Consider the following 17886-nt stretch of genomic DNA (forward strand, 5'->3'; position numbering starts at 1 on the left):
TTCATTTTAAACATTTTACAAGATATTATTAGTCTTTAATTTCCAATAAACAGTTATAAGTATCAATAAGCATGTCTTATTTCTTTTGTTGTACGTAATAATTGGATTTATAAACTATTATTTAACCGTTTGTCCCCTTTTGTATATGGTTCCTCTAAAGAGGTCACGAAGGTCATCTAAAATGGCGCGAAGTTTCTGAACGTGTGTGCAGCACACATAGAATACCTCTCGTGTGTACGTTTGAGGGATCTAGACGTGATTACCATGGCCATCCCGATCAACATGAAGAGTCTGACGTGCGTGGAGTACCCCGGGCGCGTCAAGAACGTGGATAAGATGTTGGAAACACTTGGGGGAGAGGAAAATGTCTCGAAGGTGGTGATCTCATACGCACAGGTTTCTTCGCGGTTTCTTGCGTGAATTGATTTTTAATTGTAACGTTTATTTAGTAACCTTTGCCTGTAGGGCTTCACATTGCTTGACTTATGCCTGAGCTATAGCAAGGTTGAAGTTTACAGTACATACGTATACATGCACTTATGTTTATACAGTATAACCCCTATAAACAAATTTATATTCCGCCGGGTTACATACTGTTAAATCCGCCACTTTGAAAAACAGTGTGTTTGAGAGTTCTCTAGTGCAGACCACACACACACACACACACCAGATATGCACATCTTAGATATACAGGAATGTATGTATTATACTGGGGGACGTTGGGTTGGAGATCAGTTTGGACGTATCTTTTCAGGGTGGCGGAATTATGTACCGTGATACTAGTACATAGATGTTACAGTACATGGGAGCCAAAAATGCCATGTTCCATCTAGTGGATCTACTTACTTACTTAACCAGTCAGAAATGTCTTACTATACGAAATGCTAGCAAAAAAACAGTTGCTCAGTTAATTAGCATATTTCATTACCTTTTTCGACGCATTAAAAAGTGTTCTTGTTTTCCTGTAGGCTGCCTTAGACTCCAGCCGACGGCTTGACCTGCGGTTCCGACCGGCTGACCCGTACTGCCGGCCCGTGTACGGGGACAGGTTCCCCACCTCCAGTCTACTGCTCAGGGTACGCAGGACAACAAGGGTCAGGAAGAACAGAACTAAAGGTGAAAAATATTCTGTTTGTTACTAGTAGTCTATCTACATCTACATCTACATCTATACAATACTCGGCAAGGCCCCGCAAGGGACATACCGCCGAGGGAATGTCAGGGTCATGCCCAGCTGCAGCAGGTGGTGGTGGTGATGGTGAAAAAGAAAAATTCGAAAAAGATAAACATAACTGGTGCAACATGAAAATATAGATATGTGGGTAACAAATGGTGATATGTACATGTTGCTGCACTGGGTGTTGACCTGATTCACTCTGGGGCTAACCGCTGTTACTGGGAAGGCCAAGGTACTTGGCCAACCCAGATTTGAAAGTGTTTACTGATGTGGAATTAATGATCTATTTCTTCATAACCGTCATGGCCTATCTCTTCATAACAGGATATTGTTAATCCATAGAGCCCACTGGGCAACGCCGCCAGAATGGGATCAGATCAGATCAGAAACCGTCACCATTTTTTCCCCATCTGCTTGGAGATTGTAAGCTTTACAGATTAGTTCCTTGCAATAAGCATAAGGGACTTATTGCATACAGGAGTCAACCCCCAATCAAATTTGCAAAGTACAGCTGTGTATTTCTTTTTTAATGTCAATTGTGTTTGGTCTTACTCAAGCTGATAGCTAGCTAGATGTCCCTTACCAGTACAATACATGTTTTAGAAGTCTGTCAACTTGACAGTGATTCAACCCCTTGATCTTATAATCTGGCAGCACAATTGCTTGCCATAACCGAATGCTTGCATGAATTCTAGTTGTCAATGATGTTGATTGCATGTTTTCCTCTAGGATCTGAAGATGCAGCTACAGCCAGTTCCTCCACTGTAACCATGGAAACACCAGCTACTTCTACATCCAGCTCCTCAGAGACAAGCCCTCCTGAGGAAGAGAGAGTGACCTACAACACAGAAGTGCTGGGGATAGTAGACACTACATACAGGTTCCAAGGTCTGTACTGCTTTAGGTGTAAGTCTCAAGCATCAAACCTCTGCACATAACCCAAGACACTTATCAAAAAGTGTAGGCCTAGGCTGCTTGGCTAGCAACATGAGCACTACTAGCTATCAAAAAATGCGTCATTCCTCACCCTCAGTCTGAAGCTTGACCGCTTTACCTTTACCTTAATAAACCTCCTCATACTAGTAAAATGTTTCTGTACCCACCCCCCCCCCACCCCCTCCAGCTTTGGCAGACTTCCAGTACCTCCCCCTCCACCGGACCCCTGACGGCAGGACTGTCCAGCTGTATGACCAGCTGCTGCTGGAGGGACTGGAGGGGGGTGGGTTCTATCAGAAGGACGTCCCCCTGTTTGTTCCCCCTGCTACGTTCTCACGGATCGACACACCACAGAACTACCACTACAGGAGGGACCCTGCGCACAAGTGGGTGGTGTTTTGTTGCCAGGGCTCAAAATAGTGGGTGCATGTGCAGCTGTGTGCACCCAAAATTGGAGCTGTGCACCTAATTTTTGACTATGGGTGCACCTAGATATTTTTATACTCTATTGGGTAACGGTTCTCTTGTACACTAGCATACAGAATATTCTTGAAATGTAAGTATCAGAAAAAGCAATACACATGTATAACCTTTTGTTGTACTGTGCTTTAATTGATGTATTGCTAGGTTGAAATTTGAAATCTGGATAGAATTACAGATTAAAGATTTTTTGGTTGGGTGCACCAGTGCACCTTTTTCCAAAAAAGAATTGCGAGACCTGCCTGCTGTTGTTGCTGGTGTTTCTCAAGCATTCTGAAGTAATTTTACAAACCATGCAGGTTGAAGAAGAAACAGAGCTTTCTCGAAAGCTCCCAGAGTAGCTAAGTTTTGTGTCGTGTGTAATTGTTTGAATATGTCAAAACATGAAAATAGAGATTCTTTTTACACAACCAGGTAATCTCACCTGCTGACGTTTCGGTGTCTGTCAGACACCTTCTTCAGAGCTTCTGACTGGAGTACTGCTTCTCACCGCTATAAGTAGCCGATGTAGGTGGCGCTTTTGCGGCGAGAACGTAATCCCAAATATGGCTGAGCTTGTATCCCCCCTCGTCTCTGTAAAAAGAATCTCCTATATCCTATATTCTACCAACCTGATGAAATTATTTTCGGATGAAAATAGAGAGTTGGGAGGGATCGAGACTTACATCTGACTATAGTCAAAGTCAAAGTTAAATTTCCTCGCTGTTTTCAGTATCAAGAGGTTTACATTGATTGGTTGCTACCTCTTTGCCCAACCATATATATGTATGTTTTATTCTATTTTGCCAGAGCACATTTGTGGCGTCTGTGTGGCATAGTGGCAGAGCATCCGGCTATGAACCAATAAGACCCAGTTTCAATCCCCAGTGGAGTACCCAGACATGTCCGGACATGCACCCAGACGTTGTGCCCTTGGGAAAAAGACATATTTCCCATGTCCTAATCCCAATAGTAGGATTTGGGTTGGCGTTAAGAAGGGCATCCAGCCGTAAAAACTCTTGCTTCAAAAATAGACTTGCACTTGACGAGGAGTTCTGGGGCTCCTCTATCCATGTGCAAGCACGTCCAACCCCCATATGATGGGGAATAAAAGACGTAAAATTGGAGAGAGAGAGAGAGAGCACATTCACCTAGGCCCCTACTGTTATCTACAAAAATATATTCAAGGGTAAAAAGATGATCTAACGGTCTTGCTCATCTCCCCTTTTTTTCACAGCTACAAAAACCCCATGAAGACCCTCTCCTCCAGTAACCTGATCGGAGTAGCCCGGGCCCGCAGGCCTCACAGCGCAATCTTCTTCAACTTTGAGGAGCTGCAGGTCCCAACCAAACCGTCAGGTGGCGCTGTTGACCATATGGATAAGCACAACCTTCATGCAGAGCTGGCAGAATTGAAAAAGGTACCAAAACTTTGACTTTCAAATGTGCTGTATCGAAACTCATCAATTCAGATAACGTAGTAATCAATAGTCTGTAGCACTAGTTATGTGTTAAGTGTGTTAAGTGGTTAAACTAATTTTTTTAAACTTCAAACCAGTTTTTCTAAAACTAGGGGTAGTTCTTTGTAAAGAATGAGAAAAGAGAAACCAAAGCCTGCTGGATTTCAGAAATAGTCTGTTTTAAATGTCTTCAGTTTATTTCACTACATATTGTATAGTTGAACTTAGTTCGGCTCATACATTTTATTTAACAGGGCACTCTTCCCTGTAGTGTTGTAGTGTAGTCACTTCCCCATATTTAGTTATTCAAGGAGCTTCTGCTTGTACAACACTGATTGTATTTGTATATAATGGTCCTTACATCTGTTAACTACCCTACATGTTTATGCAAAATTTGAAGTTGTTTCTAGATTGCATACTTCTTTTGTCTCTATCATAGTTTATCCACATGTTGCATTGCTTTTATTCTTGTATTCATCCCATATTTTGTTGTTTAAGGGGCCTCTGGTTGTGTAATGCTATCATTCTGTATGATAATCTTTATACAAAGTCATGTATCTACTGTTAAACACCCTACGTGTATGTGAAATTGTTTCTTGGTTACATACTTAGCATCATAGTCTATCTAAAATCATGTTATTATAGTGTCTTAAAGTTTATTCCTGTATTTATATATTTATCTAGTTGTTCAAGGAGCGCCCCATCTGGTCGCGAAATGCGCTGCAGGTTCGGAGCGGAATCCGGCTGTTACGACTGAAGCTCCTCCTGCCACTGTGCGGTTACTACGCCGTCACCGGGCCCTGGAGGTCACTCTGGGTCAAGTTCGGCTATGACCCACGCAAGGACCCGACCGCCAAGCAGTACCAGCTTCTGGACTTCAGGGTCCGACAAGGTACGCAGGTTTAAAAACATGGAGCTTATAATTATTTTTATCAAAATGTACTAGTCAAACCTGTACAAGTGCCACATCTACATAAGGACCAATTTGACCACTTTGGTGGTTCCTTAGATAACCCTTAAAATAAATATTAATCTTACATGTGTATTTATAAAGACCACCTGTCCACATAGACCAGATTTTATCTGTCCGCTGAGTGGTCTTCATGGGCAGTTTTTCCTGCAGGTTATGTAACTAAACATATTTTTTTTGCTATAGCTCAGATGCTGAATACAGAATATACATTGTACATGTTCATATTATGTGTCTGGGCAATATCTGTACTCTTTTTTACAAGCGCTCTGTTCCTGGTTGTTCTTTTTCATGACTCTCTTCACAACAAAATGATGACACCAGGGATATGCCGTCCCAATGTATTACTACTGTTCTCGAGAATACACCTTTCTCACGCGGCGGACATGATAGAATGAAGACGAGGCCAATGAGGCAGAGAAGCAAAAATAATGTACAGATTTAGTTTTCCTCCTAAATCACATAAAGTTTTAAAATATGATATCCAAGTATCAATATTACTACTAATGTAATGTACAAAAAAGATGCAGCAATTTAAAGCTTTGTTGACCAATCCCATAGTCTCTGCCCTCCTCTGTGAAAACGCAGAAATACAAAAAAGAACATAGAAATGCAAATATTTGACGGTCATACAGCCACATCCTCATTGGTCGATTCTCTAATTATCAGGTAATCATTGGCTAAACTGCTAATTGTGATTGACAGTTAGGATCGGTCTAATGTTTGCCACAAGGGCCTCATTTTCATTCTACCATGTCCGCCGCGTGAGAAAGGTGTATTGTTTTAACTCAGTGAACTCCAAAACCTCATTATCCATTCTACTGTGAAATGCAGCCTCTGTGAAAATATGATGGGTGCTAATGAGTTAAAGCTGTATTTCCTAACATGTTCATCTGTTCTCCGGTAGGACCTGATAACAAGAGGTTAGCTGTGAAAGCCAAACGGAGCACCTTTAACTATACCCTCCCCACCATGACCCACAAGCCTCAGCCACAGGTGGGTATAATTTATAAGGGTGTTAGAATTGCGCCACCAGGCATAAATCTTGTGAATTGCACCTACTCATCCCAGACTGCACTTGGCCCTAGCTGGTTGTGGTGCACTCCATAGGCTCAAAAACCTCTGCTATCGTAAGATTTATTCCCTGCAAAATTGAGTTTAGAATATCAAGTGGTAAAATCCTGGCCTATCAACACTGGATGAGAGGTATCCATCTTAAGAATGAATGAATTAATTAATGATTTTATTCCTCAACATTGCAACGGTGACAATGTATGGCAATGTGCGGATAGCATAATTAACAAAAATGAATGTACAATATACAATGTAGGTCTATTTTTCAATGACGACCTCTTGAACTTTTTTGCAAAGTAATGTATTGAAGCAGTTCAATAACTTCATTAACCAGGAAATAACAAACCTGATGAAACTACTCACAAACCTGTTCAGCTGTTTAAAAGGTCATGAATTGTGTTCATACACCTAAAACAAAGTTACGTGTTTTTGTTTTCAGGTTGTCCAGATGAAAGGCGCTGCTGGCAGCCCAGGTGCGGGGTCGAGTGGGGAGGGGGAGAGACAGGATGGCAGAACTAAGGAGGACATTGAGAAGGTAATATTCACTCTCACTCACTATCGGGTTTAACGTCTTTTTTTCCCCATCATCTGGGGGTTTGACGTGCTTGCATGCTGATTGGGTAGCTTGGTGGCCGCTCGCCAGGTGCCTCTGTCCTGTGGATTTACATCGTGTAGGTTGAGGTGTTGGAGGTCCTCCTTGATGTTATTAATCCACCTCTTCCTTGGTCATCCTCGTGGATTTCGGCCCTCCACGGTCATGCCGATGATTTTCTTGGGCCACCCTGTCCATTCTTTCAAGATGCCCATACCAACGTAGACGATTGGATCTTATCACATCCTGCACACTGTGTACTCCTAATCTGGCTCTAAGTTGTTTTGCTGAGAGTGTTTCTGAGAGTTTCCTGGGACATATCCATCGGACCATGGCTTCAATAATTGGTGACAAACTGGTAGATGGCCTTCTTAAAGTGATATGGGACTGTCAATGATCTGATATTAGGTGTTGAATTAATTGTATTCCAAAGATTGATGGCTCGGTAGAGAAAGGTTTGCTTTTGGCTGTTAGTTTTTGGTTTAGGTAGTTTGAAACTGTAGGAGCTGGATAAACCACATGTGAACAGATCTTCTAGCAAACAAACAGTGTCTGTATTTAACAAATCTTAAATGTTTAAAACCATGGAATTTTCTCTTTGCATCAGGAAGCGACGTACGTGTTCCGTCCCGGGATCTTGCCGGCGTACCGCCAGATGTTCTACCAGCTGTGCGACCTCCACGACCCCCGACTTCAGACGCTCGTGCACGAGAACGATGGCAGGGAGACCTCGTGTGCGGAGAAGGACGGCTGGTGTCTCCCCAACACGAAGGCAAAACTACGGGATATAATCTCCTCAGAAGTCAGTAAGCTGTCCAACATCATACACAGAGGTTTGTTTTTGTTGGTTGGTTGGTTTATTTATCATTAATGTATACAAAGAAGGCCAAACTACGGGATATCATCTCCTCAGAAGTCAGAAAGTTGTCCAACATCATACACAGAGGTTTGTTTGTTTGTTTGTTTATTATTGTTGTTGTTATGTGCGGAGAAGGATGGCTGGTGTCTCCCCAACACGAAGGCAAAACTACGGGATATCATCTCCTCAGAAGTCAGGAAACTCTCCAACATCATACACAGAGGTTTGTTTGTTAGCTTGCTTGTTTGTTTATTTGTTTATTATTGTTGTTGTTGTGTGCGGAGAAGGACGGGTGGTGTCTCCCCAACACGAAGGCAAAACTACGGGATATCATCTCCTCAGAAGTCAGTAAGCTGTCTAACATCATACACAGAGGTTTGTTTGTTTGTTTGTTTTTCGTTTTTTTGGTTATTATTGGTGTGTGCAGAGAACTCAACACTAGGTTTGTTTGTTTGTTTGTTTGTTTTCTTGATTTATTCTTTAGAGTTTGGCATGTACCATTGCAGTGTTACATGTATATACAGAAGAAAGAATACGATACAATTGAAAAAATAACTTTAAGATTTAACATGTAGAGTAAATTAAGCTGGCTTTTAGTCATAATAAGTACATGCTTTATAGAATCAAATTAACAAGAAAAAAACATAGAAGGCAGAGGTTTTTTTTTCAAATTTTCTCATTTTGCCATCTTTGAAAATAAAAATATAGACAAAATGTGTAATATATACTGTAACCTTTCATCATAATTTGTCCCTCCAGATAAGAAGGCAAGAGGAGTGAGTTCAGGAGCTGGTCCTGATGCGAGGGAGGAAGAGGAGGAGGAGGATGATGACGAGGAAGATGATGGTGATGATATGTCAGACTCCGAGGTTGATCCAGACCAACAAGTTGCCCAAGACAGCGACAACGAGATGGAAACAGAGATGCTGGAGTTCTTATAGAAACTTCGTCTCTTGAGCCCCTATCTCACTTGACCTGCGTTACATTGGCTACCTCGCTGCGTGATTTGACAGTGTGCTCAACGAATTTCATCCATAAAATTTAACAAATGTTTTTACGCTTTGTGTGCTTTGTTGTCTTTAAGTCATACTGGTATATTTTGCGTGATATTCCCATAACTTCTAGCCAAAGGGTAACACAAGTCCAGTTAGGACGCAGCAAGACCGCCAACGTACCGCGGGTTTGGTAAGATAGGGGCTTAAGGAGATGTGTACGTGGTGCTGTGTTCCAGAAAGATATTTAGACCCTTCAGGTAGTTATGTTTGACAATGGTTAACACCAGTAATAAATCACCACAAGTCAAAGAAGTAACTGAGTCATATTTATTACCATGTTAGTACTACATGTACATGATAGACCATAACTGTAAAACACATACGCTGTAAGATCTCAAATTCAAAAGGATTCAGTGTTGACAATTTTACATCTGATTCAGATTTTGATTCTCCTGAGGCTGTCATCCAAGAAATCCAGTTTGTGTTGCCTCTCCAACATGACTGACTGTTTCTGTGTCTAACTCTTAGTTCTAGTGCTGAATCCATTGTTTGGAGACCAAGGTTTTATTTGGTTCCTCATTATTTATTTACGTACATCACCTGTTGGTTTGTACATCAACAGGTTTATTATACAGTCCCTGAGGTCCCGTTTCCACCACATGGCCGGCATTTTAAACAGAAATTCATTGGTCTTCTCCTTCTTTCTTTCCTTCCATTCAGCTCCATAAAATGGAATTATTGGTAGTTTGTGCATGTGTTGGTTACAATTAGCCTTTACCAGGCTCCAGACGTGGCTGGAAAGAGTAGAAAGTGACCAAATAGATAACATGCCAGAGGAATCAGCCGGCGGGGAGTACAGTTTGCCAGCTCTGGCATGTTATCTGTCTATTTGGCCAATCTCTACTATTATATTGCCAGCCCCCTCTGAAGTCTGGTAGACGCCAAGTTACAATGCAAGTGTCCGGTACAAATAAACAAAGGAAGATAAAGAATGAGATGATATAGAACATAGGTATAAGATTTGAAAGATCATAGGGAGACCTTTGTCATCATTGGAAATCATTAGGAGACCTGTGTGAGCATTGGAAAAATATTGAAAGACCTTAAACTTTAGAAAATCCTTGAGAGACCTTTATGAGCATTAAAAGACTTTAAGAGACCTTGGAGGTAAATGGAAAACCTCTACTTGTACAATGTACGTGTATATGGGATGTCCCATGGTCCCTGAAGCTCAATTGGTAGCGGCTTCGTAGATGAGCATTCTGTTTCCAATTAGTTGGATCCGGGAGACCCCGGATCGAATCCCGGGAAGGGTATCCTTGTCGGAGCTGCACCGTCTTTTGGAAGAGACGAAAAATGGGGTTCGAGGAGGTGCCTCGAGCGCGTTACAACAGCCTCATTACTCACTGGCTGAAATAATACAACCTGGTGAATTATATGTACATCATTGGAAGATTAGTTTGAAGAAAAATCTCACCACGCTTAAACAAACGTTGACATTTACTCCAGCTTTCCCCCGTCTTTGTCCCATCGTATTTTCCCATGTTTCCTTGTGTGACACTGTAGCATGACATCTGTGCGGAACGGGGCGACATATGTGTGTTTGTTCCCCGCACGTGACCGCTGCCGGCCCGATGACGGATAAGTACCCCGGTCACGTGCCGTGACGTTCCGCTCTGCTGAGCAAAAGCAACCCCGCACCAGAAATTAACTCATCGGCTTGTCGGGCAATCATGCTAATGACGCCATCATGGCCCACGGGCTGAGGGAAGGACGTAGCCTCTACCAGGCTCCGCAGGTCGCTGGAAAAATCGTACAGATTGGCCAGATAGAAGGATACCATGCCAGAGAAGTTAGTCCGCTATAGAAGTTACAGTTTGTGACCTCTAGATCGCGTGGATGGGATATTGGACCCTCTATCCGTAGCCGACTCTATCAGCATACTATTCACTCTATTTGGCCCATTTCTACTATTTTTCCAGCCATCTGCGGGGCCTGGTAGAGGCCAGGAAGGACGCACAAGCCCGCCGGGGATTAGAGGCAGGGCGGGCGGCGGTGAAGGCGTGCATGCCCGCCGGGGATTCCTGGGCGGCCCGGAGGTGGCGAGGACACCCAGGCCCCTCGGGGATTGCCGTACGGGTCGGTAATGAGGCCCTGTGGTGTCACGCGAGCGACCCTCTCTCACGGGATTTCCCATGGGGCGCGTCATTAACGACATATGTCACTTATCATTGTCGTCTTGGAATAGTCAACTTCAAGCAGATGTTATGAGGGAGGATTGTAGCCTGGTTTCCAGACCTATTATAGCTCCCGAGTCTCCTCTCCAGAATTGTGCGGAGAGGACACTCAGGAGCTACAATAGGCCTGGATACCAAGCTAGGAAGATTTTTTCTGACTTCTTTATTTTACATTTTATCACAACGGACCGAGAAACGGAAAACAGACTGAAAAACTTAAGATGGCTTGATGTTGCCAAGTTTCAACACGAGAGGGTTCGTCTGTACGTATAACTCAAGCAGGCAGGTGACAATTTTCTGATCTTTTTTTTTCGTTTTGAAAATTTCGCAATGGAATTGAAAACTTCGAATTCGCTCTTGAGTTGAAAAGTTGATACTGGTTATAGAAGAATGAAGACCTTTATTGTACATGTTTGCCCCACCGGGCTAAGCACAGGTCACATGTTAACAAATGTATACATATTCACGAGTATTACTGTATATAAACATCTAGCATACAGGACACGACAATATCATGTAAGCGTCATGACTCTACCCGGTTTCTTCGCCTGACCATGATCTCCGGTATTTCTCGCTTCTGGAAGGACAACAGTACAAGAATCCAAAGTTAAAGACCGTGCTGATGTTTACACACATAGAGACAGCTGCCCTAGGAAAGCGCTACAACATAAAGCGCTGTACAAGGGACAAAAGACTACAAGAAAATTACAAAAACTTTATGGACAAACGGTCACAATCATCTGTAATATTCTGTATATAAAGCATGTTCAAAATATCTTACCAGCTGTTTACAAAACAAGCGGAAAGCGTCCGCACTGTAACAACTCGTGTCGCCTTGTTTTGGCATAAACAGTTTTACATGAAGGCCACGCTGTGTCAACTGGGGGCACGGTGAAGTTGTAAACATTGTAGTATTGTACAGCGGACTCGGACTCTTTTAAGAAAGTTTTTTTAAGACGGCGTGGTCGTTAGTACCCATAAAAGAGACGACCTATAGAGACAGTTTATCAGCGAAACAAAGACATGTACTCGTACGTAAGCATTTGAAGAATGCCCTAGATTAATAGTCGTCATTTTTGTCAATGGGTCATGTTTTAATAGCCGCTGTGTACACGTATTAAGGCAACGTTACGTTATTTGCAGGCTTTCATGACTTAACAAACATGTATGCAGTAGAATACTAGTATATCGATGTACAAAGACGAATATTCCACCCATTTTGCCATGATTATCCGGTCTGTTTCATTCTACCACAACACCTGCGTCAAAAACGTCTGAAGGCGTCTTTGTATATAGATTGTTTCTCTGTCTATGTTGTATGTATATGATATTATTCCGTTGTTACTATGGGTAAGTTAGTGCCTGCTTTAAGAATTGACAATGACTAATATTTCTCTTCTCCACAAGTTCCGAGGAGAACTTCATTTCTTGTCGACTCACAGTCACAGATAATGATAATACAAACACGAATAATTAATATTTCTCTTCTTCTCAAGTTCCGAAGAGAACTTCATTTCTTGTCTACTCAAAGATGATACAAACACAAAAGTAGGATAGTCGCGACACAATATCTGTTGTAGTACAAAACGTACTTATATGGAGTTGTACTAAACGAATGGCATCTCCAGTCATGTACATCGCCATGCCCTACCCAAGGCCAGAACAGTTTACAGTGTTTAACGGACAGCTGTAGGCACGACCAAAAATAAACACGTCAACTTTACTAGCTTCGCTCCGCTGGCACAAAGGACAGTAGAGGACCTTCTTCAGAACAAAATTAACTAGAGAAGATATCTGTAACTCTGAGCACTTTGAATTTGGGTAGACTATGAAATAGATAACTAGCACGTATAAGATATTCTCAGGGACGGTAATCACTTGCAAGATGTTATGACATACAGAAGAGGACCTTAACTGCACACATAGCTCGTAAGAATACACAGAAGTTAAAATGCAGGTGTTTTTACATGGTGTTCTTTGAATTTCGAGGATGATTCTGAATCAGATGCTGACCGATACGTTCTGAACTCATAAACACTTTCAAGACCATGCCTTGAATCGACAATACATAAGCAGGATATGAAATAGGGAACATTGCATGAGGCACATTGCATATGCTTGATTGCAAACAAAATGGGTCTTTTGCCCGTACTAATTAAGCGCATTACAGACGCACTTGTTTTGAGTTTTCCTAAAGCCGGCGTCACAATTCATGCGAGCGTCGGCCGACTTCGTAGATCGCCCGAAGCTCGCCGAATTTCAAAATCACCCGAGCGTCGACCATATTTTCCAATGAAAATCTCGGGCGACGTCCTTCGAACACTAATATCTATAAAAAAAAAAACACGAGATGGTACCATCTCTTGGACATGGACGAAGTCAGTATCGACTAACCTGGTAAAAGGCCAATATTTGGATCAACTTTTATTTCTAAAAATCGCCCGAATTCCGCGTAATGGCCAGGACCTCGGCCGTACTTCGGCCGAAAATGCACATTTGAAGCTCTCCAACACGTCGGGCGAGCTGAATTTCTTATTTGTGACGGGGGCTTTAAGAAACCGCACCGACAGTTTACTTGTCCGGAAACCAGTTTGACAGTTTATTTGTTTAACCAGAAGTGGGCACTCAGGTCAACGACCCGTTTGCTGGTAACCCTATAATTAAGACAACAAAGAACACGATGGGCAAACAGAGACATCTGATGTGACAGGTGAACTGTTACAAACGTGATACCGCTAAAATGTGATGCTTTATTGAACTTTGTAAGTCTTTAAGGATCTTTAAGATCTTCCTTAGATGCGTCGAGGAAGGTTAAAGATTCAGGTAATAAGATACGCCAAATAACAGTTACTCAAATAGTAAGACGTTTGAAGTAGCATCCACTACTTTGCGTCAGTGACACTGAGCAAGATTTGTCGACCAGCAGGTTTTAAACCAAATACATCTTTCTCAGATGTATTGTCAATTTGTATGATCATCTGCCTTTAGTCATTTCTTTATTCATCTAAATATTGTAATAAGACCCTACAGCAAAGGTATACAGCTAACAATCCATAAGTAGGCCAAAGGTATGGAAGGAGGTTGGTAATTCAAGCGTTCTATAGCCACATGAGCTCGCCTTGTAGTACATTTGCTATGTTTTCTGGTGTACAAATCCCTGCAATATTTGTTCTCTCTAAAAAAAATAGACAAACTGTTTTATCTGACATTAAGCAGACATGAACTCGGTCACCTTTAGGTGTTCCTGTGTCTGTTCGTGTTCGGGTTTGTAGCCTGCGGGGTAGACAAGATTAAATCTAACAGGTCTTACCGGTAAGAACGTCGTTGTTAGGATAAAGCCTAACCTGGGGGTAACAATATTTACGGCTGCCTACACATGTCCTCACGTGAACTCTGAATACAATGGTGCATAGCCAGTAGACTAGTGAACGTTTCTCACAAATAACGTTGCGGCGATCTAGAGGTTTTAGCTGACACTTAACTGGATATTAGTGTAAAAATTTCGGTTGTTATTTATTTGATAGTCTGAAAAGGGATTAACTGGCGGGTATAGTCATACAATTCGCCTGGGGGGACAGAACAGTTAAACAGTGACAACCTTCACTAAAATCCTACCATATCAACACCACATGGCCTGATATGAACGCCGTGCACAATATCGTACAGAAGCTAGCAAATGTTCCTTCAAATGTAGTTTAGTTTGCGACGACCTAAATCTTTCACTAGACAATTTCCCTAGATCCCATTCCGTTTTAGAGCGGTGAAATATCACCACGTCTAGCTCTTGGCTCAGAAAAGGGATTAAAAGAAAAGGGAGAGTCATAAACATTGCCAGGGGCGACAGGGCAGTTAAACAATTATCGTTAGACATTTGCCGCCTCGACTCTTATCCTACAATTATCGCCACATGTTCTAGTATGGTATGAACGTGAACTGTATATTGGCGTATGGACAGTAGTGAGCGTTTTCTTGGGAATTGTTTCCTTGGAGACGACTTGAAACTTACTTTTGAGGATTTTCTAAGATCTCAGTCCCTGCTAGAGCAGAGAGACCTGCTCTTGAGGAGTTTGTAATGTCTCAGTCCGTGCTAGAATCGAGAAATGTCCGTGCTACTGCTAGGTTCTAGTTTGGGCCGTGAAAGGAAGAGAAGTCGTACCTATATGACCTCAGGCGATATGACAGTTAAACAATTACGTTAGACAAATGTGGTCCTGTCTGCAGCCCCATAATTATCGCCACATGTTAACATTGCGGTCGGCCTTGTAGAGCAGCGTGTTTATTTGTTTATGAAAATTTACGACATAGTGAAAGGGCGGACAAAATATGTGGTTATCACCTATATAAGTTACTCTCCCATACATTCCAACAACAATGTGAAATATGCATAGTACGTGTACAACTTTAGTATTAGCAAATTACTCATGTGGGTACACAGTTGCCATATTTTGTTTGCTTTTGTGTTCTGATAACTTTGATCTTTGATCAAAATAAATCCATGTCAATAATGTTGAAAAAAAAGAGGTTGAACAACAAGGCATCTTGTTTTTTGTCAATGTGTTTCGTGATCTTTATCATTTCAAAAACCCAGTATGAGGAGCCTTACATGTGTGGCGTGGTTACTTAAAAGTCGTTTTTAAATTTTAATACATTAGATGATTTTGATGCGTTTTCTAATGCAATGGCCTGCCATTAGAGAAAAGCGATTAGAAAAAAAAAGGTGCAAGCAAATTATCGGAACATATGTCAGAAATGCACCGTCTTCTCCGTGATAGCTGGTGTCATCATCAAGTATGGCCGACAGGTGTTAAATTACTGAAGTTAACGGCCTTCAAACTGCTACTCCCTGAAAATGCTACACCTTGGTAATATGATAGACTGTTTAGAAATCTATTTGCCAGGTGAACCTATAACAGTTTTACTTTATTTCTTTTACACGTTTCAGTTACACTTGAAATGAAAGGAAAATATCTTTTTACAACATCTTCGATCTAAACATATGGCAACATCAATGCCATCATCACGTGCCACTGGGGACATCGGTGTTGAGTTTCAGATAATCGCGCGATTTAACACACGTGCCTGGTTATCTCTGTCGTAATTATGGGCAGTTTAACCATCTGTTACATCCTTAACAAATGTGCATCGTACAACCGACAATGAACCCGCAGGTGGAGTCTTTAGAATGAAAATCAAACCAAACACTCTTAAGCTTTTCACATTTTTTCATAATTCTATAGCTAATCATGACGCTGCCCTTATTCACTCTTTGCTTAAAGCCCCTGTCACACTTGTGCGTATATACAAGTCCGCAGGAGTTGCGTGTTAACATGTTTTGGTTTAGTATAAGTTTGCAGCCGAAGAAGTCATTTCTTTGGTTCGATAACTAGGATGCACAACGGCGGGTCAAAGTTATTGTTATGGACATATTTGTGTGGTATGTTTTGTACATCGCCGTTGAAATATCATTGGTAGTGTACGTTTACAGTGGATTGCCTCTTAATGCAACTGATTAATTGGAAACTGATTAGCTTTATAAGTAAATGAATGAGTGAATGGATGGATGGATGGCTGGCTGGCTGGCTGGCTGGCTGGCTGGCTGGCTGGCTGGCTGGATGGATGGCTGGATGGATGGATGGATGGATGGATGGATGGATGGATGGATGGATGGATGGATGGATGGCTGGCTGGCTGGCTGGCTGGCTGGCTGGCTGGCTGGCTGGCTGGCTGGCTGGCTGGCTGGCTGGCTGGATGGATGGATGGATGGATGGATGGATGGATGGATGGATGGATGGATGGATGGATGGATGGATGGATGGATGGATGGATGGATGGATGGAAAGAATAGGAAAGGAAAGGAAAGGAAAAGAAAAGAAAAGAAAGAATAGACGAATGTTCGCAGAATATGTTACCCGAAAAAAAGCACACATTAGCATCTCGGACAAGGCTCTGGTACACTGTGTATTTGGGAAATATTCCGTTCTGCTTTTATTGAGGCAGATTGCACACTTTGTTCAACAGGCAGCATAAAACCTGTTTAATAATGTAAGCAGGCAATAAACATTAGCTCGTCATTACCATGAATACACCTTGTCCTGCTGCCTTTACAAACGTTGAAAATCATTCCCAGGAGACAGAAAACACACGCTCCTTTTTTCGGTGACAGACGCTGAGACATAATTTCTCCCCCGAGACGGTGTAACCCACCTGTTAAGCCTCCTTGGACGGCAAAGTTTTAGGTCCGGTTTACGCACGCATTTCCAACTACACAAAGTCCAAGTCCAAATTTAGGCCAAGTGCTTTCATATGACCTTCATATGACCACTGACCTGAGCACTGCATAACTCACCGGGAGTACACTCGGAGTAGAGTCCGTGGATTTGCATACAAGTAAAAGCGACTTTAGTCTGACTTGAGCATGGTCTCGAGGTTGCTCAAGTCGAGTCTGGGAAAAGGGGACTTGAGTCACCGAGATTTCTGTTTACACAGTCCAAACCGACTCTGCTGAGTTGAGTTGGGTTGAGTGTGCCACAGGTGTGCTTGAAAAATGCATGTGTATACTGGGACTTAGTTTACATTTCAACTCTTCTGCTTTGTTGTAGAACATACAACCTATGATTTTTGTCGAGGCTTTTGTAAATTTGAGAAGCGTCAATGATTGACATTCCCCCTGCAATTTGTATGTCTGGCATTTCAAGAAAATTATATATATATATATATAATCTTGAACCTGCAGCTGTAAGCTATATATATATATATATATATATATATATATATATATATATATATATATATATATAAAGCTTACAGCTGCAGGTTCAAGATTATGACATATATAATCACAAACGGCAAGTATCAGACAAAAGCTCTTTGAGCCCTAAAAGTTGCATGTAGCAGTCATTCATTAAATAAATATGTGAATTTCACTTCACTTCACTTTAGGCCTAGACTGCTCTAACTTCTTTCTTTCTTGTCAGATCGAAGCATGGCAATTTTTTGTGAACTTTGCTTGTGGCTTCTCTACGGCTCACGTATTCATTCAAGTACATCGGGTCACCCTTGATAAGTGTGTTGGGTTCTTTTACGTGCAGAGGTTTGACGCATAAGGCACCCGCCTAAGGCTTCTTCAT

The 17886-nt window shown here is 41.9% G+C and overlaps 3 protein-coding genes across 3 annotated transcripts in view; all 3 read left to right on the plus strand.

The window, feature by feature from the left end:
- Positions 1-172: 172 nt before the first annotated feature.
- LOC136442667 (general transcription factor 3C polypeptide 5-like) lies at positions 173-1945 on the plus strand. The gene is made up of 3 exons (XM_066439611.1): positions 173-375; positions 969-1130; positions 1907-1945. Exons 1-3 carry the CDS (start codon positions 265-267, stop codon positions 1943-1945), a joined length of 312 nt encoding a protein of 103 aa, XP_066295708.1. The 5' UTR covers positions 173-264.
- Positions 1911-9180, plus strand: LOC136441539 (general transcription factor 3C polypeptide 5-like). Its single transcript, XM_066437885.1, has 8 exons — positions 1911-2065; positions 2301-2499; positions 3810-3993; positions 4717-4924; positions 5910-5998; positions 6516-6611; positions 7276-7501; positions 8287-9180. Exons 1-8 carry the CDS (start codon positions 1948-1950, stop codon positions 8466-8468), a joined length of 1302 nt encoding a protein of 433 aa, XP_066293982.1. The 5' UTR covers positions 1911-1947; the 3' UTR covers positions 8469-9180.
- Positions 9181-10875: 1695 nt separating this feature from the next.
- The window catches only part of LOC136442202 (zinc finger protein Gfi-1b-like), a 42946-nt gene continuing 35935 nt past the window's right edge, over positions 10876-17886 (plus strand). The window contains exon 1 of the mRNA XM_066438939.1: positions 10876-11045. The gene's annotated coding sequence lies outside the window, so the exon portion shown is untranslated. The remainder of the gene's footprint in view (positions 11046-17886) is intronic.

This window comes from Branchiostoma lanceolatum, chromosome 9 (assembly GCF_035083965.1).
Source record: "Branchiostoma lanceolatum isolate klBraLanc5 chromosome 9, klBraLanc5.hap2, whole genome shotgun sequence".
In the NCBI taxonomy this organism is placed as follows: domain Eukaryota; kingdom Metazoa; phylum Chordata; class Leptocardii; order Amphioxiformes; family Branchiostomatidae; genus Branchiostoma; species Branchiostoma lanceolatum.

Coding starts and splice junctions, on each gene's coding strand:
- LOC136442667 (XM_066439611.1), top strand. CDS start 265: ATGGCCATCCCGATCAACATGAAGAGTCTGACGTGCGTGGAGTACCCC. Junction 376..968: donor GAGAGGAAAATGTCTCGAAG/GTGGTGATCTCA, acceptor GTTTTCCTGTAG/GCTGCCTTAGACTCCAGCCG. Junction 1,131..1,906: donor CTAAAGGTGAAAAATATTCT/GTTTGTTACTAG, acceptor GTTTTCCTCTAG/GATCTGAAGATGCAGCTACA.
- LOC136441539 (XM_066437885.1), top strand. CDS start 1,948: ATGGAAACACCAGCTACTTCTACATCCAGCTCCTCAGAGACAAGCCCT. Junction 4,925..5,909: donor GGACTTCAGGGTCCGACAAG/GTACGCAGGTTT, acceptor GTTCTCCGGTAG/GACCTGATAACAAGAGGTTA. Junction 5,999..6,515: donor CCCACAAGCCTCAGCCACAG/GTGGGTATAATT, acceptor TTTTGTTTTCAG/GTTGTCCAGATGAAAGGCGC.